Source organism: Terrapene carolina, unplaced genomic scaffold (assembly GCF_002925995.2).
Source record: "Terrapene carolina triunguis isolate 2854851 unplaced genomic scaffold, T_m_triunguis-2.0 Scaffold58, whole genome shotgun sequence".
NCBI lineage: Eukaryota > Metazoa > Chordata > Testudines > Emydidae > Terrapene > Terrapene triunguis.
This window is the reverse complement of record NW_020664409.1, coordinates 108,643,690-108,670,662: the sequence shown is the minus strand read 5'-3', so window position 1 is coordinate 108,670,662 and position 26,973 is coordinate 108,643,690. Positions and strand designations below refer to the sequence as shown.

Below are 26,973 nucleotides of genomic sequence, written 5' to 3'. Positions count from 1 at the left end.
ATAGTACGTACCCCCTTGAATGCCCGCACCCAGAATATTTAGATGTCCCACAGGGGTGCCAATGTCTGAAAACTGGGGCCACCATGAGCTGTTGTTGGAGGGGATGTTCTGGCTCTTTCCTATGTACCGTTCTCTGTTGAGAGTTTTCATATTGAGGAGTACTAGTCTCTGAACCGCCTGGTCCTACCTCCATGAGAGACTGCTGCTCCCTACCACGGCCCTCCAGTGGGACCCTGGCTTAGACTGTCATGCATACAGCATGGATCATTCCCAGTGGCAGGACCCCAGCTGCTAGAGGTCTCCTTGCCAAAGCCTGGTTGTGTTTAGTGACACAAGGCATGACCCTGGGCCAATGTCTCTAACCTACAACGACTAAACCTAACTCCCCAAACACTCCTAGACTTAAAATTCACACCTGCCTATGCACAGGAGAATGGAGAGAAATAAGGACCATTGTGTTTTGTTTTCTTTATATACCCGGTCACAATTTTGCCTGGTACTTCGATATCAAAGTAATTGCATCTTCGATCTATCATAGGTTGATTGCACAGTTTAGTGATCAAGCAGTTGTACAAGCAGCTACCTGTAGAGGGGAATATCCCCAGCCAACCCATAGATCTGCGTAGGAAGAGAATACTGTTAAACAGCCAGGGAAAACTCTCCATCTGAGCTGTCACTGAATATGCAGCGAGAACAGGGTACGTAATATACCCGGTCACAAGTGCTACCACATAAGAGTTGTTGGGTTTGTTTGGTAGGTTGGTGGGGTTTTTCTTTTTTTTTTAATGGAGGGATGGTTGCTAAAGTCCTGTAAAATGGCATGGTAGATAGTGTGTGCCTGCACCTCAGTCCCCTCAGGTGGACTGAGACCAGATCCAATGTATGTTGCCCTCTAGCGGTTGGAGGATTTTAGAGACGCTATTACCAGTGATTCTCCTCTTGGTGCTCTCATGGGAGAGCAGATTCTGGATTTAGAACTGAAGTTTTAGGCCAAGATCCTATTTCTCATTCAAACATACAGGAACTGGGCATCCATATCCCTTAGGCATGGTCCTCGTGCTGTCTATAATAGTGGCGGTGGTCAAAAGATGAAAGATCCTCTGATTGATATCAAAGCAGCGCAGAAAATAACATCCACTGTCATGAGAGTGCAGACCGGTCATGCCGCAGGAATGAACATCAGGGGGGTGTCAGAGGCCAGCAAGCCAGGTTTACAACACAGGGAAGCTGATAAGGGAAAACCACTGGGAACTAACTGCAGCCGTGAGAAAACTGCAACTATTTTTATGATGATCAACAGGGTTCCTGCGTTGTCATGACGACTCAGCAGAGTCCACTCCACAGTGACTATTCTGAAAGGTGGATGTAGACATGTATTTGCTAAATTGAGCATTTGGTTCTTCACCTCCTCTGGAACCAGCCAGGATCATCAATTTCCAACTATGCTGGGGAAACACCAGCTATAGGGGCAAAAGGTGAGCTCAGTCTCCAGGTCTGTTCAATACTTGGTCTGACCCCTTTTACCTAGGTAATGCACCCCTCCCCCTATCTGACTCATTTCAGAGAAGCCTGCGAACAGACGTCAGATGGTAACATCTTCCCACCATTACTGACCTAGCCCACCTTTGACCTCTTGCAGAGGAGCCAATCCCTTCCAAGCTCAATCAACGTTCAGTGCCTGCTATGCGCCAACAGCACAAACCTTCCCTGGAGCTAATTATTTGCATTTCATTTCCCCTTATGCAACAGTCTTTCACTCACCCCCTTGACGTAGGGGGTCTCGGATTAAACCGGCAGCTCCTTAGCTGCCAGAGAAGTACAGTGGCCCTTCTGAAGAAAATTGACCTTTAAGGTTTCATGTTTGTGCCGGGCAATCGTCTCTCGCTCCTTTGCTGTTTGCTGCCCCTTCTGAGGGGGTTCACCGGCCAACACGGCAGCTAAAAGAGATGCCATATTGTGACCCAGGGCTCGTGATCTCCTCAGTGGAATACACTCCACCTGATGGACGCCTGTCAGAAACCAGACCTGCCTGTGGTGACGTTGGCTTCCGAGACGCAGGCACACGAGGCATTGTGTTCTGAGACGCAGTAACGTGGAAGAGACAAGGGAGGAACTAGTACCGACAGGGAGCCATCAGTCAGCGTCACCTGTGAACAGGCTTTGCCTTCAAGGCAGTATCATTTCACTCTGATGCGGCTCCCCGGGGCTGCAGAGAGATCAGCGCTGTCGAGCAGTGAGCGCTGCGAGGAAGAATGGCATTTTTCAGTCCAGGTTAGGGACTGTGGGTAAGTCACCTACATGCACAGGCAGAAAATGCAACTGAGGCAGGGTAAGGATTTGGTAAGACATAGACGGGACAAATAGCAGTGCCTATGCCCAGACAGGATGTGCTTTATCTGCTGAATTACCCATCATGTTCCCTAACTGCCAGCATCCCTGGGGAGACACCAGGTGACCTTGTGAGGAAAGGGTAGCTAACAAATAAATGAACCCTTGCTCAGCTCGAGCGGAGCCAAAGCATTAGCTCAGATGGCAGAGCACAATCCTGGCCCTTTAAAATCCTACCTGTCCTGCCTGAGTCTTTTCATACAGGACTCAGACTTGGGAGCAATCTTAAAGGGCCAGGACTGCACTTGGCTCTGAAGTCTAGCAGGATCCATTTTCCTGGTCACCGCTGATTTCTCCAAGCAGGGTAATTCAGCCTACACATCTCTTTCACTGCAAGGCATTGTGTTGGTCATGCCTAGCAGTGGCCGGATGAGTTCTAGCTCTTCTGGGTGAAAGGGATGCCCATTGAGTACAACACCTGTCAGGCACACAGAGCGGTGAGATCACCCAACCCAAGGGGAAATGCCCATAACCGCTCCCCCCAATGCCACAGGCTGAGCGCCAGCATTATTTGGGTTGTATGTTTACGTAGCAGGTCCATACCATCTGAGCTTCCTCCCACTTGTCCCGGTTTTCCTCTGACAGCAAGTTGCTGATGATCTGGACAAAGTTCTAGAGAGGCGAGATAAAAAAAGGAAAAGAAAGTCGTGATCAGAATATGACGGAGTGGCAGGACGTGCCCCACAACATGTTAGAGGGCAGAGAACAATAGTATTAGCAAAAAGAGGATCTGCTCTCAGTCACAGAGCACTGTTCTTCCCAAAGCACTGGACAAACCAAAGCCCTGCTCCCAATGAAATAAGTAGCAAAACTCCTACTGCCTCTCCTGGGGAGACGAGTCAAACCTTGCTCACCACATGAGTGCAATGGGGCAGCCAGTGAGCACTACACGACTCATTACCCACCAGGCCACAGCAGAAAGCAAAGGATTCTGCATGCCGTGGAGAGCGCAAGGGATGGGCGTAGGCAGACATGAGGCAATGATAAAATGCCAAGAGGGGTTTTGACTATGAGGGGTATGGAGAGCAGCAGAGTTGCCCACAGTACATCTGGCTCCCGCGGGCTCTCTGAGCCCCTCACTTTCACAGGGGGATGGGCTCAGGCTGCAGACCGCAGGCCCAGATTTTGGAGATCTCAACATCCAGGAGTAGTGGGGAGCCGGGGTTTTGGCTCGGCCTATTACAGAGACAGCAAATGCTTGCGGTTTGGGCCCGGTTTCAGAATTCATGGCCAGGTTCAGAATTCGTGGGTGTTCTATCCATCTGGGAAAACTTACCGAGGGACATGATGGATTCTCCATCACTTGTGGGGGGCAGGGATAGTTCAGTGGTTTGAGCATTGGCCTGCTAAACCCAGGGTTGTGAGTTCAATCCTTGAGGGGGCCACTTAGGGATCTGGGGCAAAAACAGTACTTGGTCCTACTAGTGAAGGCAGGGGGCTGGATTTGATGACCTTTCAAGGTCCCTTCCAGCTCTAGGAGATAGGATATCTCCATTAATTTAATTTAAATCAAGACTGGATGTTGTTTTAAAGGATCTGTTCTAGCTCATACTGAAGTTATGGGCTTGATGCTGAAAGTATTGGTTGAGGTTCTCTAGCCTGTGCCATAAAGGAGGTCAGACTAGATGATCATAATGGAAACCCTATCTATCTATCTAGCCAGCCAGCCAGCCAGATATTTCTCTGGCCCCCATCACCAGAGTATCTGACCACTTCTCCATCATTCATGGATTCTCTCCTCACACCACCTGTGGGGTATAGAGCCAGATTATCCCCATTGTACAGAAGGGTGGATGGAGGCACAGGGCAGATTAAGTGACTTTCCGAAGATCACGCAGGAAAGCCGAGCGAGGAACGGCACCCAGGTTTCTCCAGCCCAAGTGCAGCGCTCTATCCCTAACCTTCATTTGGCCCTATCTCGAACAAACAGAGAGGTTAGGTTTCTCCAGCTCAGCCACTCCTGTCCCTCCCCACCTTTGCAAAGGTCTCAGCATGTGAGGCTTTGCGTAGCCGTTGTGAGTTAATGGACTTTCTCTGCACACTCTGCTGGGTCCTAGCTTCACTTGACCAAACCTTCACCGCTAAGAGAGCCCCTCAGGGTGAGATATTTCACCCAGTGAGTAACACATGGGAAATATAGAAGCCAAGGTACCAAGAAGACCCCATCTCCAGCAGATCCATCCCCCTTCCACCGAAAAGTCATTGCTGGCACTGGGAGTGCATTCATGCTCTGAAGCCAGCGAGCACAGGGGCTGCCAGACTAGATCAGCCACTGCTTCATCCAGCCCAGTCTCCGGGCTTTATGGAAGAAGACAAAACCACTGCCAGTGGTGGGAAAGCTTCTGGTGGCTCCATCTCCATTATAACTGGGAAAGGGGAATAACAGAATGAACTGTCAGAGGAAGAGGGGCTATCCAGGCAAAAGTTCTGCTGTGTGTGTGAGAGATAGAGATGTGAAGGCAGGAGATACAGAGTTCAAAGCCATTGATTTTCCTCTCCATTTTCCCCACCGTTGCAGACACCATGGGGAAGCAGATCCTAGAGGACAAGTTTAATGTTTCAAGTTGTGGGCTGATGACCTCTCCTGAGGACAGATCTGTAGCCAGTCTGCATGTAACTGCTGAAAGTAAAGCCCAGGGCAAGAAACCTTCAGCCTTCTCCCACATCAATATATAGACACCTAATACCCAAGGATCAACTCCCCTCTCGGCCATTAGACTGCAATTCCTTCCAAATAAGGCACCAAAATCAATTAGACTCCACAGAAAGTGCAGCTGGGTTGAATCAGCTCGAAATGACTTTGCTCTTCAAGTTATTAGTTCATGAACCAGTGGGGATTGGGTGGCGGGGAGCTCATTAGCCTGGGAAGTGCACATTGGGAAATGAGGCACATCACAGAGGTAAGCAGAGACATTTCTGATTTTTCTCGGCTTTCGTCAAGTATAAATAGATTCCAGTGCACGTAGTGGTCGCCCAAACCCTGTGTGTATGTGCCCGTGCCTTAGACTTGCCCAGTGGTACCCATCCCATCATGACGTGCATCTCTCTTCCTCAGCTCACCTGTACATCCCCAGCAGCGGGGCTGTAATACGCCCTACGGAAGATCTCGGTCATATTCCTGAGTACGTCGATGGTGGACAGCAGGTCCCCGCTGTAGCTGGTCCCATCCTGGGAGATCTCCACGAGGTTTTGGAGCACTTCAGATACCCCTTCTCCCATCAGCCCCCGCTGGGCTTTGGAGAGATGCTCCCTTGTCTGAGACGAGAGAAGAGCACCATGAGTCAAACACACGTTATTGGCGATCAGTGACGTTCTCAGGCCTCAGGAGCTCAGACCAGATGATCACCATGGTCCCTTCTGGGCATATGTCACCTAATCAATTCCCTGCCATTGCAGGTGCCTCGGGCGTTGATACACGGGTCTCTCCTGTTCTCTACCTCTACATGACAGTTCGGTCTCCTGAGGACTGAAATGCTTTAGTCTAAACCATGTTCTTTGGCTCAGTATACGGTAGCGGAGTGAAATGTAATGGCCTGTGATATACAGGAGATCGGGCTTGATGGTCTAATGGTCCCTTCTGGCCTTCAGCTCCATGCAATCTGGGAGAGTCTGTGATATCTCTGAAAGGTCTTAGGTGGCTATCGGAGGACAACTGAATTCCCACTTTCTTTGTAACCAGAAAGGGAAGTGTCCCTGAAGATTCAGAAGAGGCTATTCTGCCTCATAATCTTGCTGCTGGCACTGGGAGTGGATGGAAGATTTTGCTCACCACTCAGTCCTGTAGCTGTCTTATAACTGAGTTACAGCCATCTCAGCCCACAGACGGGAACGAGGGTGGTTCTGCTGCAGGCACTAACTTTCCAGACAAGCCACCAGAGAGTGGCAGAGACAGGCCAAGTATTTACAGTTTTTATTATGATGATGACAGCTAAAGGACCCAACCGAGAATGGAGCCCCATCATGCTAGACACTAAAATCCCCAGCGAGAGACTATCCTGTCGCCAGGGGGTTACAATCTAACTAGACAAGACAGACAAAGGGGGGACAAGGAAGAATTATCAGCCCCATTTTATAGCTGGGAGCTCTGTGTTTTTCTCTGTGCACAGATCTTATCAGGATAACGGATTGAGGGGACAGTAATGCCTTCCGTTTATAACACCTTCCCTCCCAAAGGATCCCAAAGTGCTTTACAAACTCTCCTTTCACGGCCGCTGAAATGCAGCAACGACACTGCACATGGGCTTAGGGCAAAACGAGATGACATCCTATCTTTTAACACTGCAGGGTGAATGTAAGGAGACTGGAGTTTGGCCAGGATACCGAGGTTAACACCCTCTACTCTTGCAAAAAGTGCTAGGAGCCATTAAATAATCACAAGTGGCCAGGCCTCTAGTGTAGGATTAGTCCAAACAACAGAGCCTTCAGCACCACTGCACCCTCTAACCCAGTAATGGGTCACTGGCTCACTACTGACTCAGAGGGAAGAGTGGGTCACTACTGGATCAGTGGAAGCCCTTTGGGTTTCTCTGGGGAATCTCCCATCTCAGTAAAACGCGACAATGGGGGGAAATGGATCCATTCAGGTGAGAAGTGAATCTTCCTTACCATCATCTGTATATTCCTGTAGTCAATGGAAACACACTTGATGTAGGTTGGAGTCTCCCAGTACGCTATCCCCTCTTCATCTAAAGTGCATCTTCGCAGGATCAACCCTAAAGGAGAAAGAAAGAGGCATGGAAGAGAGGACAGATGGATGTGGGCAAAGGTGATCCAGTGGATATATTGTACCTGGACTTTCAGAAAGCCTTTGACAAGGTCCACACCAAAGGCTCTTAAGAAAAGTAAACAGTCATGGGATCGGAAGGAAGGTCCTCTCACTAACTGGTTGAAAGATAGAAAGGGTAGGAATAAATGGTCAGCTTTCACAGTGGAGAGGGGTAAAAAGTGAGGTCCCTCAAGGATCTGTACTGTGTTGTTCAACATATTCATAAATGAGCTGGAAAAGGGGTGGGAAACAGTGGGGTGACAAAGTTTGAAGGCGATACTAAATTACTCAAGAATAAAGCTGTCTGTGAAGAGTTACAAAGGGATCTCACAAAACTGCGTGACTGGGCAACAAAATGGCAGATGAAATTCAGTGTTGATAAATGAAAAGTAATGCACGTTGGAAGACATCATCCCAACTATACATATAAAATGATGGGGTCTAAATTAGCGGATACCACTCAAGAAAGAGATCTTGGGGTCATCATGGATAGTTCTCTGAAAACATCTGTTCAATGTGCAGCGGCAGTCAAAAAAGCTAAGAGAATGTTAGGAACCATTAGGAAAGGGATAGATAAGAAGACAGCAAATATCAAAATACCACAATGTAAATCCATAGTACGCCCACACATTGAATACAGAGGGCAGTTCCGGTTGTCCCGTCTCAAAAAAAGATGTATTAGAATTGGAAAAGGTACAGAGAAGGGCAACAAGAATGATATGGGATATGGAACAGTTTCCACATGAGGAGAGATTAAAAAGACTGGGACTGTTCATTTCAGAAAAGAGACGACTAAGGGGGGATTTGATAGAATCATGAATGGTGTGGAGACAGTGAATAGAGAAGTGATCTTTACCCCTTCACGGAACACAAGAACCAGCAGGCACCCGATGAGATGAATAAGCAGAAGGTTTTAAACAAACAGAAGGAAGTATTTCTTCACACAACGCACAGTCAAGCTGTGGAACTCGTTGCCAGGGGATGTTGTGAAGGCCAAAAGCATAAGTGGGTTCAAAAAAGAATTAGATAATTTCATAGAGGATAGGTCCATCCGTGGCTATTAGCCAAGATGGTCAGAGACGCAACCCCATGCTCTGGGTGTCCCTAAGCCTCTGACTGCCAGAAGCTGGGATTGGACAGTGAGGGATGGATCACTCGGTAAATTGCCCTGTTCTGTTCATTCCCTCTGAAGCACCTGGCACAGGCCACTGTCAGAAAACAGGATACTGGCTAGATGGACCATTGGTCTGACCCAGTTTGGCCATTCTTATGTTCCTACGGAAACCCTGAGCATTCTCATGGAGGGTACCCACAGCAAGCTGACTTAGCTAGAGATGCACACAAAATGCACACAGACAAGTGCTGAGCACACACCACAGACACTAGCGCTTTGGGTGGGCTTTTTTAATCTCCTTTCTCTGCATCCCCTCGGTGTCAAGGGGCGTGAGAGCCGAAGAAAACCACAGTGGAAGCCCTTGGCTGGCAACTTAGACCAGGCTAACTGGAACATGGGAGGCAAACCCACTGAGTCCCAGGGAACCTCGCAAAATTGCCTGATTCTGTATCTCTGAGCTGAGGGACTAAAGCAGCAATGGCCGCTAGGCTTCTCCGGAGATCTCAAAAGCGGATAAATAACCAACAGCACCGCCTTTGAGCTGAGGTACTCTGAAACCCCGAGCACGGCCATTCGCCTCCTCTGTGAGTCCTGTCCATTGTCCTTCGTTACTCTGGTCACTCCTAATTTAGAGTGATCTGCCACTTTGGCAGCCTTTGCTTTGCTCATACCATCCCTCCTGCCCTGGAGAAAGAGGTGAATCAACGCTGGAGAAGATGAAGGAGGTCATCTTGTCTGACCCTTCCTGCAGGCACAGTGGACACAGTGGACTCTCCCTCTTTGAGAGTCCCCCAGGAGCAAGTGTGGCTAAATTCACAATCAGTCTTTTGTTGCTAATCAGTTTAGTAATCTTCCATTGGATGCATTTCCTTTAATCTGATTGCGGTGCAATCTGCAGACCCTCCCATGACTGCTTACTCCAGGCTGGGACCTAGGCAGAGACTGTGCCAGTGGATGATCCTAGATAGCACAGGTTGAGCGATCCAAAGAGAACTACAGGGGCTGTCTCTGTCCAGCAACCTCGCTAAAAAAAACCCCTTTACATGTATCACAGATGAATCCTGTGCCTCCCCCACCCCCATCCCTCCATCTCAGCTCCCATCAAGCACCAAGAAAGCCCTTGAGAAGGTCAGTTCAGTCAGTGCCACCTAAGAGCTGCCTCTGAGCCCTCTCACCGCTTTGACTAGGAGCTGCACGTTGCCCAGCAGCACAAGGCTACACCGCCTCCGGAGGACAGCGGTGCCAAGAGAAAACAGATGCAGCCACCGTGTGCTTCTGGAGAAAGTTCCCCAGCAATCACGGACTGTATTAAGTCCCCTCCTCATATAACGCATCCTGGTCCTCTCTAGGTCAGAGAGGACCGAGAACTCCATGAGTTTAAGTTGACTCCACAGGCAGAGCGTGTCGTTCTCCTTACCAGTGGCATTGCGAGGACACCGGACAGCCGCAGCGTCTCCGGCAGGCGTTTCCTTCCACACCACGGAAGCAAAGTGATCTTCATCGCATATTTCATGGGGCTCTGTAAAGGACAAAGGCACCGGCTGCTCAGCAGGGGCCGGATGGGAAGAAAGGAAGGGGGGAAGTCGCAGAGAGGGGGAAGAGAAAAGGGAGACGCAGAGAAAGGACCTGGCAGTGTGGAGGAAAGCGCGCCGTGTAGAGAGCCAGCAGGTCCTGAGATTAAATCCTCATCACTTGGCCTTGGGCAAAGCCACCTGACCTCTCTGTAGCTCGCGTTGCCTATCCGAAAACTGAGCCTTGATCCCCTGTGCAGGTTAATTAACTCGTGCCCACCTAAGGTGAATGCCAAGTGTGTTACGTGCATCCCCTTCTCTGTGGCAGCTGCGTGTGCTTAGCTCACATTGTAGGGATCTAGGGTTTCGGTGGCAAAGGACCCATGCCTAGGAGGCATTAGATCCGTCCTAGGCTTTGTATGTTTAAAACACGGCTATGTAGAACTGGAACATCCTAGAGGAGAAGAACAGGAAAGATTGGAAGGGGAAAGGGGAGGAAAGAAAGGGAGAGGAGACACAGCTAGACAGAAACCAATTTGAACCCGGACCACCTAGAGAGCCCCTCCCCCCCCCAAGGCCTGCATAGGCAGCTATTCTCCTTGGGGCACTGGGTATCGGATGCTTACTTTGCCAGGCAAATGTGGACAAGCAGAGAGAGTAAGTACCACCCCATAATGCCGAGAAGCTAGGTTTCCATCAGCTGCTCATATGAAACGACAGCCGCAGAGCCCAGCAGGCTTCTGCCATGTTTAAATGATGCGGCTGCTCCCGGCACCAGCGGAAAGCACCCCGTGCAGCGGTGACGCCAATATCCGGCCTCAGCTGGGTCTAACGGACGCAGGCTTGGGAGGAAAGGGGCGGCTGCAAAGTGGGGCGAAGCTGGGTCAGCCCGCAGAGGGAGTCAAAATGACCAACACGTTTTCAGCAAGTTGGAAGCACGTCTACTACATGAGTGATGTTTATGTGGGAAAAGATTCCTTATGGTACATAAAACTGTGGAAGCTGTGAATCTGGTATTAAAACTATTTATCACTCCTTGGGGTGGGGAGGGAAAACCTTTTATTTAATGGTTTGCAATTACATTTTCTATTTATTGTGCATGTAAAACTACCCATAAACAAGGAGGCTGCTTGCACGGCTGTTCCCAGCCAGGCCTGGCAGTTGCCAAGCCAATGCCAGTCATTGACCGGGCTCGGCAGCTGTTCACCGCGCTCTCCTCCCATGCCGGGAAGCACTGCTGGTGCCAGCGTTCAGTGGCGCCAGTAGAGGTGTGCCAAGGACACAATCAGCCAAGCTGCGGGGGAGGGTGGCAGTAGCTGCAGATGACTGAAATAAATAAATTTCCTAGGTCCTGCGTTTTACTGTGAGCTCTGGGGAGTTAGTGGCGCATGCCCGGCCTGCAGCCCCCAAGTGCATCTTCAGCACAGGGAGCGCTCGCAAGTCCTACATGGGGCATGACTGGGGGTATGGAATGGAATATCTCGGGGCTCCACGTCTGGGTTGTGTGTGTCCATCTCCCCATGTGCTGCTTTGGAACTGACTGCAAGATGCCTCTGGGTGGGAGGCAGGGCTGTGAATTTAAAGACGGGGCTGGAGCCAGAATTCTGTATCTGACAAATCTCTGAGCGTGGGGCGGCTTGGATCCAGATCTTGTGGGTAACACCTATGTCTATAAAGGCCCCAGACAGGAAGAGTGATCCACATGTACCCAGTTCAGAATGGAATCTACATCCAAATCCATCTGTATTTGAAACACAGCTCCCCCCGCCCCATGCTTCCTGGAAGACCACGACCAACCACTAGCCATGATATTCGTTCATAAAGAGCTCTCATCCCATTCCTTTTAATTGTCTACTGTTCCTGTCACAGGTACTCCAGTGGCACTTGAAGGCCCCCACTGAGATCAGGCCTGCATTGTGCTAGGCACAACAAGAAACAGAATCTAATAGAAAAGGTCTCTGCCCCACAGAACATACAATCTACATACACACGACAGATAGCGGGGTGGGTGGGGGGAAGGGTGTATTACTGGCCCTGTGTTACTGAAGAGTGCCTGAAGCACAGAGAGATTAGGTGACTTGCCCACATTACGCTGTGGCAGAGCTGTGAATTTGAGCCCAGATCTCCTGAGTCCCAGCCTAGTGCCTGAGCCACAAACCCATCGCGCCGCTCTGCTTCCCTCGGTGTTTCAAAGGAGAATTATGGAGAGCTGCTAGCATTCTTTGTTGCAAAGTGACTGAGCTGCAGGAGCAAGGGGGAAGGGAACGGGGAAGGGTTAAGGAGAATGGCTCCCCCACTCCAACCCCCTCACTCTCTCTCCCTAATGCCAACCCTCCAACCCTTTCTTTTCACTCCCGCTGGTGACTGCCCTTTCCAGGACGTGCTATGTGATGCCGTGCAACAGGGATGCTCCTTAGAAAGGCCTGGTTCTGCCTGGCATTGTCTTGCCTACAAACGCAGGAGTGATTCCCAGGCCAGGAGGGAATCAGCTGATCGCTGTCATTTTTAATATCGCTTTGTAACAAAATCCTTTTTACTCTAGGAAGTGAGCTGCACTGGGAGATTTTAATATCGAATCCAATTAAGCTCAATCCTTCTGTTAAAACCAAATCATGTTGGTGTTTGAGATTTCCTTGAGAACAAATCAAGGAGTTTTATTTGTATCCATTGATTTGTAGAGTCCCCCTTGCCCTCCCTCCTGCCTGCACCACCCCCTCCCTCCAAAAAATAATTACAACAAGCTCCTTTGATGTGAAACACCCGCACTGCTGAGATGTGCCTCCTTTTGTATATGAGAGCACAGCTCCAAGCCCCTACCAACATTAACAAAATGTCTTGGTTTGCTCCAGATCCTCACCCAGCATAAATCAAAGGTAAAATCCGTGAAGCTGAGGATCTGGCCCAAATGTTTCCTATGGTCAGGGAATGCTGTTGGCTGAATTATAAGAGAATCCGGGGGGGCGGGACCAATAGCTGAAGTTAGGTGACACCTTCATGCTACCGTTTGGGTCTTTTCCCCTTCGATTCACAGAGACCTTTGTGGTCATCTGGTCTGACCTCCTGTATAACACAGTCCATCGCACCTCCCCAGTGATCCCTGCATGCAGCCCAATAGCTTTTGGTTCGGCTAGAGTGCGTCTTTTCAAGAGACACCCAGTCTTGAGTTAAAGACTCCAGTGAGAGAGAAATCACCCCACCCCTTGGTAATCTGTTCAGATCATCAAATACCTTCACTATTAAAAACTCTGTATCGTATCAAAAACTCCACCAGAGAGGTCCTTTGGGGCCATCTGCCTGTCCCAAGTCAGGATAAAGGAGGAGGGTTGGGCGTGGGGCTAGCAACTCCACCCCATAAAAAATCAACCTGCTATAGAAACGCCAACAATAGAGATAACAGAAACTTTTAGCCTGGAAAAAGAAGGGTCTTCGACTCGAAGATGCATGACGCTGGGTGGTGAAAGTCGTGAGGAAGCCACTAAGCCGATTACCCTTCTTGCAACCAGGAGGATTCTATACCTGGAACCAGCTAGAGCAAATGGCCCAGGATAAAGGACTCTGGAGATCTGTGGTTGGCGGCCCAGACCCCGACTGGGGTGACGGGCATGAGTGAGTGATCGTATCAAAAGGAACCAACGCGACTCTCTAGTCTGACCTCCTGTATAACACAGGCCAGAGAATTTCAACCAGAGATTTCCCCAGAAGGGGCTCTAAAAGTGGCTTGCAAAGGAAAATAAACCTTGCTTTTGAGCCCTTTAACTATTTGCTTCTGCTTGTGTTTCACATTAGCTTGTGTTTCATGTGTCTGCCCTGCAAAACTCTACAGCCCTGACCTCACTAAGGTTTTTCAGCCCCATCATTTGCAGCAGGTTCTTCTCCCCGGGCAATAGCGCCAGCGGGAGCTATAGGTTAGGCAGGACTCAGAGAGACTCGGCCAGCACTGTGCTGTCTAACACTGCTCTGCAATGGCATGTGGGTACTCCAGTGCCTAGTGGCCCAGTGGGGGTAGTGTGAACATGACAGAGCATCGGGGATGCTCCAGGACTGCTTTTGCTGGGTACTCACACACCAGTTCTTTGCCTCTTTATAAATCATCAGCTGCCTGTCTCCAACCACATACCAGTCAAGAAGCACTGAGCATATCCATCCACCCACGGAAGGCCCAATCGTACCCGTTGAAATCAGGGAGACCCCCACGATTGGCTTGGATAGGTGTTGGACCAAGCCCCACCAGCAGGCCTGTGTTATGCAGAAGGCTGGACCAGAGGTCTCTCCTGGTATTAAACTCTGACTCATACAAGCAGCAGCCCTTCCCCACAGTCTCTGTTACCGGTCTGAACAGAAAGCAGGAAGAGTGTGAGATACGTACCAGGACACTTCTTGTCATTACACTGCTTATACTCCTCCTTGGGCCCCTGACAAGAGTCTCCCCCGAAGAAGGGGCCGTAGCACACACGGTCGCGTCTCTGCGTCCCGCCCCCGCATGAGGTCGTACAGCTCCCCCACGGCCCCCACGCCTGCCACTTTCCGTCCACTGCAAGAGAGCAAACGAGGAAAGAAAAGTCCCTGAGCAACACGAGGCAGCTCGTCCTCAAGGTAAACATTGGACATACGGTTTGCAGCAATACAGCTGGATGTGGCTCCCTGCCTGGAAAAGGCTCTAACACTAGTTAAAAGGAGGAGGAGGAGAGGGTGCGTGGGAGTGATCTCACAGTCCATATCTCGATTGCTTTGGCACATTGATGGCCTAACTCTGATCTCACGTGCATGGGGGAATTCAGGAGCAGCTTCCTTGTAGTCAACCTTGTAAGGTGTGCGGGGGATCATAATCACGCCTGAAAACTGTGGATTGCTTTTACATGATTTTAGTTGTGGTGGAAGACGTTTGAACCCTGCAGACTGGGGGCTTTTCGAAACGGACCGTTAGAATGGAACAAGCCGGAATGTAAATCGACCGTGTACTCGTGCGCTGCGCACTCCCTGGCTGTGCGGACCCGGCTACAGCGCGCTTCAAGTTCCCTGGTGCACTTTGGCCTATTGATGTTTGAAGCAGGAGTACGTCAAAGCATCCTGAGGAATTTTTCGTGCATGGTAGCAGGGGCCACACTGCCAGTTAATATGCGTCACATTCGTGCACTGTACATTTGCACCCCGGCTTGCTGTGCACGAACTCTCCATCTAGACATACCCTGAAATCGTAGGCTTATGGCCAGAGTAAACAGTACAACATGTTCTGCTCCAGTGCAAGCTTCTCCTTATGTCTCCCCTCCCCACCTCAACCCCAGCCTGGAAGGACCCTAGGACAGTTCAGTCTTCATGGCCCAATCACTCCTTGGATTCCCTCCTAAAACTGCTACTAAGGGTGACATTCAGGTATCTCCCTACAGACACTTGTCTGGTAGGAACCAGGCTCAGGCCATCAGCTCAGTTCAAATCAACTACCAAAGAGCAGCATTCATTCACTTCTGAACCTGGGCTGCTGACCCCCTAGCCCATTTTTCATCTGGTCAATGTGCAGCGGCAGTCAAAAAAGCTAACAGCATGTTAGGAACCGTTAGGAAAGGGATAGATAATAAATAAAAATAAAATAAATAAATAAAATAATGGAGATATCCTATCTCCTAGAACTGGAAGGGACCTTGAAAGGTCATTGAGTCCAGCCCCCTGCCTTCACTAGCAGGAGCAAGTACTGATTTTGCCCCAGATCCCTAAGTGGCCCCCTCAAGGATTGAACTCACAACCCTGGGTTTAGTAGGCCAATGCTCAAACCACTGAGCTATCCTTCCCCCAATAATAAGACAGAAAATATCATAATGCCACGATATAAAGCCAAGGTGCGCCCACGTCTTAAATACTGTGGGCAGGCCTGGCTGACCCATCACACAAAAAAGATATCTGAGAACTGGAAAAAGTACAGAGAAGGGCAACAAAAATGATTTGGGGTATGGAACAGCTTCCGTATGAGGAGAAAGTAAAAAGACTGGGACTGTTCAGCTTGGAAAAGAGACGACGAAGAGGGGATATCATAGAAGTCAATAAAATCATGAATGATGTAGAGACAGTGAATAGAGAAGCGTTATTTACTCCTTTAGGTAACACAGGAATCAGGGTCACCCGATGACATTAATAGGCAGCAGGTTTAAAACAAACAGAAGGAAGTATTTCTTCACACAACGCACAGTCAAGCTGTGGAACTCTTTGCCAGGGGATGTTGTGAAGGCCAAAAGTATAACTGGGTTCAAAAAAGAATAAGATAAGTTCATGGAAGATAGGTCCATCAGTGGCTATAAGCCAAGATGGTCAGAGACACAACCACATGCTCTGGGTATCCTAAAGCCTCTGACTGCCAGAAGCTGGGACTGAATGACATGGGATGGATCACTTGATAAATTGCTCTGTTCTGTTCATTCTCTCTGAAGCATCTATCACCAGCCACTGTCAGAAGATAGGATACTGGGGTAGATGGACCATTGGTCTGACCCAGTGCGGCTGTCCTTATGTTTTTATTTCCAGTCATCTGAGACATCCAGGCCTCCTGACTCATCTCACTCTGGGCTAAGATTTTGGGGTCTGACTGTGGAAGCTCTGAATATAGACAGGGATCCATATAAATGTCTCGCTAATTTATATTAGAGGAACAAGGTGGGTGAGGTAATATCTTTTATGGAGCCAACTTCTGTTGGCGAAAGAGATCAGCCCATACAAGACCTCTGTGTAAGCTCGAAACCTTGACTCTTCTGTTTTTCACCAACAGCAGTTGGTCCAATAAAACACCTTACCTCATCCTTCTTGTCTCTCTCATACCCTGGGGCAAATACAGCTACCACAGCACTGCATGCACTTATATTAACATTTAATAACCAAAGTCTACCGCTTCAGTGCAGTACAATGAGCATTTCACAAGCAGAAAGGCAAAGATTCCCTTCTTCAGCTTAGGAGGTGAGGAGGTACCAACAAAGCAGATTTAGAGAAGCAGAGAAACCACACAGATACAGCCAAGAAGCCTTCCTATAGATGTTGTGTTATTGCCCACTTTGGGCTTCCTTTTGAGTGAAATTCACTCTTGTGCAAGAAGCTACTTCAAGGCCCACGCACCATGTAAGAGCAGCATAAGCCCCCAAGAACTTAAATTGGCCAAACTCCTTCTTGGAACAAGTCACCTGTTTTTACATTCCGGGCCTCATATGTAAGTTTAACTGTCTTTTCTCAATGCGTATGGTTGTTTCATATGCCTTGGAAATGGGATTTGCAAGCGCTCTGAGAAATGAACTGTAAGGTTGTCTAGTTGCATTGTAACTTCTCCGAGTGCCTCTGCACCCTCTATGGGCATGCTGCTTCGTAGCTCACTTCTTACTATTAATAATGGCATTTAACATCTTCAAAGCACTGTACAACTGCTAATTAATCCTCCCAACACGTCTGTGAAATATCCTCTTCATGTCACAGATGGGGAATAGTGCGTTGTCTGCGGCCATGCAGCAGCTCAGTAACAGAACGAGAGCTAGGACCCAGGAGTCCTGATTCCTAATTCTAATCACATTTTAGCAAATCACTTATGATGCCTATTTTAACAGGATACTGGGAGGCGAGGGATTACTTTTCTTCTTTCCCTAGCTGTGGAAGGACACCATTATCACAAAACATATGGTGTGCCACAACCTCTAGCCCTTTCTACACCGATGTCAACTGCACCTGCAGTTTGGGCCATGTCCCCACGACACTCAAAACCATGCTAGCAACAACTATGATAACAGAAGCTCAGAGACTAAAAAAAGATGAGGCCTAAATAGCAGGGCCTATTGGTCTCAGTGTAGGAAAGGCCAATGCCCTGTCTAAGCACTGCTTTGTGAGTGTGGTGTTCTGCTGCTAGAGAAAGTAGTCCCCCATGGGCTTTCTGATATTCTCTGTGGAACAGCACCACTGCAAAGCCCTAAGTTACCCCCACCTATCTAAAGGGTGACTTTGAACCTTTAGTGATGTGGAAGCCAGGCAGCTGAATTCTCTTTTGCCAGAAGCTGGGAATGGGTGACCAGGGATGGATCACTCAATGATTACCTGTTCTGTTCATTCCCTCTGGGGCTCCTGGCATTGGCCACTGTCAGCAGACAGGATACTGGGCTAGATGGACCTTTGGTCTTACCCAGTATGGCCACTCTTATGCTCTTATGTTCTTTGCCATCCACAAGCCTTGCTTAGTTGCCTGCACAAAGCCCATTCCCTCAGAGAGTGGTAAAGTGCACCCAGGCTGAAAACAGCTGACTCCAGAGAGCCAGGGTAAGGCAGATGACTGAGACCCACTGGTATCAGGCTTCTCCAACACGTGCTTCCATTCTGGTTTATTTTCCTTTTTGAAATGGCCTGTCCTAGGACCTATCTCCCATGATATAAAGTCAAGGTGGTTATACCTAACCAGGAAGGGCTGGTCACAACGACCTAGGAGCCCAGGATCTTGCTCCCCAACCAGCCTCACAGCCTACTCATGGTGAAGGTTTAAACGTGTAAATACTGTCAGTTTCAACCATAAATTGGATGAGGAAACAACTAACATATAATAAGAGTGTGAAAATACCATAGAGACATGGAAAGAATTCCATAGAAGACATTTAATGGATAAGAGGGTAATTTTTTCAAAAGCACCTAAGTCACTTTGGAGTCTAAGTACCATTGACTTTCAATGAGATTTCAGTTCCTAAGTCATGTGAGAAATGGGACTTAGGTACTTTTGAAAACGTTACCTGATGACTATATTATTTCGACAGGAGATAAATGAGAAGTTCACAACTCAAAGACAATCATCAGAGTCTCCTTAGCTATCCTTCTTCTTAATGTTAGAATAAGGGGAGACCAGTGAAACTGAAAGGCAATCAATTGGAAATATTGGTTTAAACAGCCCCTAATTAACCTGTGGAACTGCTTGACACAAGATGTTATTGAGGCCAACTGCTTAGCAGTATTCCAAAAAGGATTAGAAAATTATATGAATAATTCATAGATTCATAGATTCTAGGACTGGAAGGGACCTCGAGAGGTCATCGAGTCCAGTCCCCTGCCCGCATGGCAGGACCAAATACTGTCTAGACCATCCCTGATAGACATTTATCTAACCTATTCTTAAATATCTCCAGAGATGGAGATTCCACAACCTCCCTAGGCAATTTATTCCAGTGTTTAACCACCCTGACAGTTAGGAACTTTTTCCTAATGTCCAACCTAGACCTCCCTTGCTGCAGTTTAAGCCCATTGCTTCTTGTTCTATCCTCAGAGGCTAAGGTGAACAAGTTTTCTCCCTCCTCCTTATGACACCCTTTTAGATACCTGAAAACTGCTATCATGTCCCCTCTCAGTCTTCTCTTTTCCAAACTAAACAAACCCAATTCTTTCAGCCTTGCTTCATAGGTCATGTTCTCAAGACCTTTAATCATTCTTGTTGCTCTTCTCTGGACCCTTTCCAATTTCTAATACAGACATCCACAGCTGCATGAGATAAGATCAAACAATTATGAGAGATATCCACCATCATTCTTCATGTCATATGGCAACCACTGACCTGAGGTTAGGAAAATGCTTTCCCAGTGCTCACGTTATTCTACTATTGTCCACTATAGGGTTTCTTGCACCTTCCGCTGGAGTATCTGGTCCTGATAGGGTACTAGAGTAGATGGACCACTGGTAATGATAGATGGACCAATGGGGAAAACTGTGCTGTTTTTCCTCAAAGGAAATAAAGGGGCATTTGTCATAGTCTCTGTGCAACTGTAGAGTGTTGGGGGAGGATCCTCAATACACAGTAACCCATTTGCCACTGACCTGGACACTGCCTTAGGAAGCAATCTCTGGTCTCCACCCAGTGCCCCTGGCACTCTGCTCCCCCATAGGAGGGTCCGTTGCACTCCCGGGTCCGCTGCTGGGTACCGTTGGAGCAGGTCGTAGAACAGGAACTCCAGCTCGACCACTCATTCCAGTTCCCATCCACTGAGTGGCCCAAAGGAAGAAAAAGAGATAGAGAATGTGAAAATCCCTTTCACCAGGAATGAGGCCTGTTCCGCGAGACCAGGCCAGTGAAGCCAAGGTCCTGTTGCGCTGGACACAATACAGTGTGCCAAAGCAGACAGAGCCATCCTGCATGGACTGACAAAGAGATGTAGACAGGCACCCCAGGGAAGGAGAGCTCAACTCTGCCCAACCAAGGGTTGCAATAGCAATTCGTCTGGAACCTTAGGAATATAGACTATTACAGTATCACATGACATGATGTGATATTATAACAGGGCATATAATAATCCAAACTTTTTGACCTTCATGGTAATATTATAAATGATAATATAAATATAACATAACCATCAAAATGATAAAGTAAAAAAATGCACAGATATTTTGACCCAATTGTGTTAAATTGTTCTGATCATTTTTCATCAAAACATTTCATCGAAATCAATATGTTCCCACGGAAGATTTCAATTTTGCCAAATCAGCATGTTCCAATGGAAAAATGGAAAATGTAGAAAAATTTTGACCAGGTCTAGTTTAAAGTGGCGTGTCTGGAAGGAAAGAAAGATGGATGGATGAACCTTAAAACTCCGTCTGTCTTTCACAGAGAATCTTTTTACAGGAACTCACTATTATTCAATGGAATTCACTCCGTGTATCAGGACATACCCTATAGCATGAGTGGAATTTAATAAAGATCCGTGAGTATGTGTGTATGTATATATCAATGCACTTCTCTTGTTGCTGAATTAACATTGACAAGCTTCGCGTGTCTCTGAACAGAAACATCTTGGATAATTAATTAGCAAAAAAAACAGCAAAGGAAAATTACTAAAAGCACAGGATAGGAATGAAACATGAATGGATTTTATTAGCATGATATATTTTAAAGCATTCTCTAGACTGGCAGGCCCACTCTAATTAGTCCCAATCAACAGATATTTCATCTAACCTTTCTACCATTCCTGATTTACCTCATTAGCAATGGTGGTTGTTATCTCTCTGGATGAGAAGCAAGGCCCAGTGGTATCCCTATTATTAAGGTTTTTATTCTCTTCTGAACCCCATTTCTTGGAGATTTCAGCTCTCTGACGAATAAAAACTCTTTCTCTTTGGCTCATCAGTCCCAGACGCAAATTGATTTTTTTAAAACTATTTGACATCTGGTTCTTTTGTAATTTACAAGCTCTCAAAAGGCACCAAATTAGTCTCAGGGTCTCATTGCTTTTTGTTTGTGCACATGAAAGAAAATGTATCGTAGCCAAAATGTACAATTTTAAAGTCGATGGGAGTTGCAAGGCGCAGCAGATCGGAACATCAGTCAACTTAGTTCAATAGCTATTTATGGATTTAGGGGCCCGGCTTTAGCCGCTCCAGAATAAAGGCTTTGACACACCTATATTCATGGCATTATATAAGTGCATATTAATACCAAAGGGGTGAATGCTAAGAGATGCTCACCATCTGCAAACCCCACTGGAGTCAATGAGGCAATTCCTCCCAGGTGGCCCAATAATAGTAATAATAATTGTGGAGCTGTTCCTAACTCAACAGAGCTATGATTCACGCCTGCGGAGGATCTGGTCCCATGTCTCTTAGCCCATATAAGAAATATATTGCAGCAGTTACCATAATAGCCCCATGTGCTGTAGTACCACTACTGCACATTGCAAGGCTAGGGGCTATTGTCACAGAGGAACGCAGCATTTTTGGTGTAAGGGATATAAAATGGGAACACATCTATTGGGATCTGCCTTTGGCATTTACCCATGAAATCGGGGGAGAGGGGAAAGGTCATATTACGTAGAGACGGGATGGTCATGTGTTTGGATTATTCATGTATTGTATTTTCGGAAGTTTAGGAAATTAAGCCAGCAAAGCTGACTGTGGTTCCAGGTTACATCTCTACTCATAGCTCCAGTCATAAAGGGCCCCAATCCTGTATGGTGCTGAGAAGCCTTCATTCCCATTGACATCACTAGGAGCTGAGGGTGCTCGGTAGCTGGCAGCCTAGACCACAAACAGCAAGAGCTTTTGAAAAGCAAATAACAGTGTTCATCAGAAGTTCATCTTCTAGAGTCTATGGAGACAATTTGCTCGTCCTCTCCTCTCCTTCCAAAGTGGCGCCGGGTTCACTCTGTGCCACCGACCCCACAGAATAAAGTGTCATTGTCCCATTAGCGGAGCACTGTAACCATGTGCAGTAATGAATCCTCGGAGTAGGGCAGTAATAACTGATATGACTGTCGAGTGTCTACAGCACTGAATAGCTCCCATTGTTGTGTTTCAACGAGTCCTCCAATGCAGCACTCATTTGGCACAGAAAAGCCGATGATTACCTTTGTGGATTAATTAAAGCTGAAAGATTTCAATTGGGCTGCTTTTATTTGCATTGCTATTTTATTTGCAAGAGTATATGTATTTATTTTTGTCAGAGCCATTAATTATGTATCAATGTTAACTAGGGATATGCTTCATCACCCTAGCATTGCCAGCTCTGACCTCCTCAATTTGTCTCTTTATGGGAGAGCCAACTTGGTCTCTGTGAAGTTCTAATTCCAAGCAGAGATTTTAGGAGCAAAGGCAGAAATCAAGGGATAGTTACCTGATTTGGGAACTGGGTAGCAAAATGGGTAGAGGTGACAGCAAATGTGAGGAGAAATTTCACAAAATTCTCACACACACACACACATACATTTCTCTCCCACCCAGGGAAATATTAAATTTTGAAGATAATGTCTATCAAAATTTGAAACATTTCAGCCAGCCCTATTTTGGGAGGGTTGGTTACAGATCGAACATTTGGACCATGTTACTCAAAAGCTACCTCAGGACTTGCAAACCTCTAAGCTAACATGGGCTACGTTTTGAGACACACGCGGGGATGATTTATGGTTTTGAGAATGGAAGCTGTGCCACGTGCAACTATTTTTATATGAGCAAAAACAAACAAACAGCCACTTCTTTGAGATTCGCTTGGAAGTTTGGGTTCATTCTAACTTTAAACTCAAAGCAAAACTCGGCAGAGTGCAAATCTTTGAGAAGTAACATCTGGAAGGTGATGGGGGGCATTCACATGAGCCACTGTATAGCTGCTAAGTTCCTCACAGCTCAAATGCTAACCTGGCAAAGTAGCTCCCAACTTACCATGTGGAATAGCATATTAGAGGATAACAGAATCTCAGCAGTACGACACTAGAACCAGCCCTGTTCTATTTCATGTTGTGTGCCCCAGGTTACTTACTGAGAATGGGAGTTCTGACCCTAAGATTGCAGTTGGTGCTGGACACGTTTCCAGATGGACATCTCTGGAAACCAAAGTCCTCTAGATAGCAGGAGAAGCAGCAGCAGTACAAGCTTTCTCTCCACTGCCCTCCACTATCCTTCAGACCTGCCCTAGTAGACCCACTTCTAGGGTAGCTTAATCTGCACGCCCTCTCTGCTGATAGGACCAAGTATGGAGCCAGTTACTGCCAAACGTGTTGGTGGTTTTGGGTGATGTAGAGAGCTGTCCACCAGGAACGGGGCTGAGAGCCGCTGGAGGGAATGCTCTGTTTTTTACCGCCTTACCTGGGCAAAGTGCAATGTTGCAGAACTTAGTTTGTTTTTCAGGTCCCTCGCAGGGGTTTCCACCAAACTGAGGGGGTTTGCAGGTGCGGGTTCGATCCCTGTACCCCCGCCCACACGTTGAGGAGCACAGACTCCACGGAGACCACTCGTCCCAAGTGCCGTGCACTGAAATCAAAGCAGAGGGAATAAACATCCCGTCCCAGGGAGTCTTAGATAGCTAGAGAATCATGGAATTACATGGAACATGGTATCTTGCCCATAGTAAGAAACCCATTAGAAACCAGCGTGGGAAGGACCAAAACAAATCAGCCAGGAATGGGCAGAGGAGAAAGGCATGGAACATTTCATGAATTGCCACCAAATGGCTCTTCACTAGTTTCACAAACGTGAAAAATCCTGACACGCTTTTCACTGACCTCCCCCTCCCCCCCTTCACATTTTTGTGCTGGGGGAAAAAGGCCTTTTTGAGCAGCAGAAATACACTTTCAGAAAGAGAAAACCTTCATGAAATCTAGACAGCTCCAATGTCAAAGGCACTAAACGCAACACCTCTGCTAATGCTACTTTACCCAATGCTTTCTCTTTTATCTCCAAACCTCCACAAGGCCTCAGCCGTTTAGAAAGTCACAGCAATGTCAGGAGGCAGACATCTAAGTGCTAATGCATCATTCAGCAGTGACACCATCACAGGCAGAGCTAAAGAGATTTGGAATAGCTAGATGGGCTTGCAAAACTCCAATGTTGTTATGGCTGTGCAAGCATTGACTAGTTACCCCTGGTAACTGCTAGAATTAGCCATCAGAAGGTGCAGTATAGAGCTGATCAGAAACACTTTGACAAAACCATTTTCCACTGGAAAACGTAGCTCGATGGAAACCAAAACACTTTGCAAAATCAGATCAATTTTGCTTCAGAACAAAAAACAAATTCTGAACATGTTCTAACAATCCCATTTCAATTTTCTGAATGAAACATTCCGATTTTTTCACTTTGGAATGACTTTCTGTTTTTGAAAAAAAAGATAACATAGATTCATAGATTCTAGGACTGGAAGGGACCTCGAGAGGTCATCGAGTCCAGTCCCCTGCCCGCATGGCAGGACCAAATACTGTCTAGACCATCCCTGATAGACATTTATCTAACCTACTCTGAAATATCTCCAGAGATGGAGATTCCACAACCTCCCTAGGCAATTTATTCCAGTGTTTAACCACCCTGACAGTTAGGAACTTTTTCCTAATGTCCAACCTAGACCTCCCTTGCTGCAGTTTAAGCCCATTGCTTCTTGTTCTATCCTTAGAGACTAAGGTGAACAAGTTTTCTCCCTCCTCCTTATGACACCCTTTTAGATACCTGAAAACTGCTATCATGTCCCCTCTCAGTCTTCTCTTTTCCAAACTAAACAAACCCAATGCTTTATAACATAATATACCATTTTAAAAAGTCAAATCAAACCCAAATGTTTTCAGAGATCCCAAACTTTTTTTTTTCTCAGAATTTTCTTTCATGGACAATTTTTGGGTTCCATTCCAAATAGGAATGACGACGGATTTCAAAATCTCGAAACCCTTTACGTAACAGACTTTCCATCCTCCACACAGGTCTAGTACAGCAGTTCTGTTTGGACAGCATCCAGGAATTGGGAAGTTTACCCTAGCAGCCGTTTGGGTTATAAATCAGGATAGCACAGTTTTAGGCTTCCCCGGACTGCTCAGTTGTAGAGCAATCTAATCTAATCTAGCCAAGGTATGTATGGTACACTTGTCACCATAGAATCTAGGTTCCAAGTGCCCTAAGAGCAGTCCCAACCTCCTCTGTGGGTTTTTATCCTCTCCAGCTCAAGTTCTGGATCAAATAAGGAAGTTCAGAGGCCACTGCAAACACAATCATACTAAAAAAAGAAGCAAGTGCACTTTTTCAAACCTCAGAATCCTGAGCAAAGATTCTGAGTGGTTCTTAACTGAATGGGGTCGCATATCCCTAGCAGTGGGTTATCTCGTATGGGGAAAGAATATGTTAATTTCCAGTGGTGAATAAACCACCATCCTCAGGAAACACGTTAAAGCCTACGGTTCTGTGGCTTTCCACAGAAACCAGCTGTGACCGTGTGATATGAGTAGAAGGCAATCCTGGGAAGCAGGGGAGAGGGGAACAGGCAGAGTGGGTGAGCACAGGAGAGCGGTGGTTTCTCCATTATAAATTGCTTTCTGAAATCTGACTTGGCTACGTGAGAGCAGCATGGCTGCTTGGGAGACAGAAATTGCATCAGGCTGCAAACTCAGGGTCTTGGATCCCGAGCTGGGGAGCGCTCCTTGCCATTCGGATTTGGACAGCAGAGCAGTTCCTGGTAATGCGGGGAACATCTGGTAAGTGCAGTGTCGGGAGCCCAGATCCCGAGCGCCTCCTCCTTCCCCGCCGTTTGTGCCCGTGGAGTTGGTGGCGCACCTGGGCAGACGGCGGAGTTGTTGCACTGTCTCTGCTCCCGGAGAGGGCCGCTGCACTGCGTGCTGTAGGAAGACGACACGCAGAACCTGGTCCTGGTCTGCCAGCCCTCCCCGCAGGTGGTCGAACACACGCTCCACGGGGACCACTCCTCTGCTGCAGGGTCACCTGTCAGGTTCAGAGCAGAAGGTGAGGCCACGGCGTCAGAACCTGGGTGCGGTAACCCCTACGGTTATAGTGAGGGAGGGCAGAGACGGGGGTCTGGTGGGGGTGACGGCATGCTTTGGAAAACAAGAGAAAACCCACCCCAGCTATCCCCTTCCTCACTGGCCTCTGCCAGCCTGCACCAGTGGATGAGCCTGGTGAGGACACTGACTGAAGCTGCCCATCAAGTCGTTCCTTATAATCCCTGCCCTCCATCCAAACCTCAAGCAGCCCCTCTGCAGCAAAGGCCGAACATACCAAGAGCGTGGCCCAAATGCCTGCGTCGCCTTTCAATACCTACCCCAAGGTAGGTGACATGGGCAGGGAGGGAAGAGGGTATCCCATGGCTTCGATACCCTCCAACACACACGGGAACCTAGCCCCACAGCTAGAAGCCAAACAATAATCATTTAGTGAAACCTCATTTATTTCAGATAGAGTGTTGAAAATGACATCTGGCGCACCTGTAACGTACCCTACAGGACCTAAAATATGCAGGAACAATCCATAGAGATGGACATTAGAGAGAGAATGAGCAGCGTTCCCAGCACCCTTTGACCCAAGAGAGGAGATAAGGAATGACCAACATGTCCCTCTTCGCAGTTCCATACTGTAGGGTCAGGAGATCACCAACCGCCTACCAGTGCGACATGAGATAATTAGCAGAAGCCCCTTGTGGCATCTCCCTTTCAGAGCTAAAAGCTCTGAGTGCTATCTCACCAGACTATGATAGCCACTGACTGCTCAGGGAGAGCTTTGTGTACAAAACACTGGCAGGGTAACTGGGCCATGGGATTTCAAGGGATTGTGACAAACCGTATCGGACCAATCGGAGTTGTGATCTGTATATTTGTCCAGTGGTATTCTAGGAACTATTGATCTCTCTGATTCAGTGCATGTGTTGGCTTATATTTCAACTGCTTCTGAGGATTGAAGCTATTCGGACAGTTGATGTTTAATGATGTCCCACTGTAAGGATGAAGTGAAGGCTGTCA

The 26,973-nt window shown here is 47.6% G+C and overlaps 1 protein-coding gene across 1 annotated transcript in view; it reads right to left on the bottom strand.

Moving 5' to 3' along the window:
- The window catches only part of ADGRB1 (adhesion G protein-coupled receptor B1), a 279,184-nt gene that overhangs the window by 156,990 nt on the left and 95,221 nt on the right, over positions 1-26,973 (bottom strand). The window contains exons 4-11 of the mRNA XM_024214406.2: positions 25,778-25,942; positions 23,335-23,497; positions 19,583-19,758; positions 14,145-14,309; positions 9,685-9,786; positions 6,994-7,100; positions 5,449-5,643; positions 2,932-3,000 (exon numbers count right to left, since the gene is read on the bottom strand). Of these exons, the coding sequence (XP_024070174.1) occupies positions 2,932-3,000; positions 5,449-5,643; positions 6,994-7,100; positions 9,685-9,786; positions 14,145-14,309; positions 19,583-19,758; positions 23,335-23,497; positions 25,778-25,942 (1,142 nt within the window). The remainder of the gene's footprint in view (positions 1-2,931; positions 3,001-5,448; positions 5,644-6,993; positions 7,101-9,684; positions 9,787-14,144; positions 14,310-19,582; positions 19,759-23,334; positions 23,498-25,777; positions 25,943-26,973) is intronic.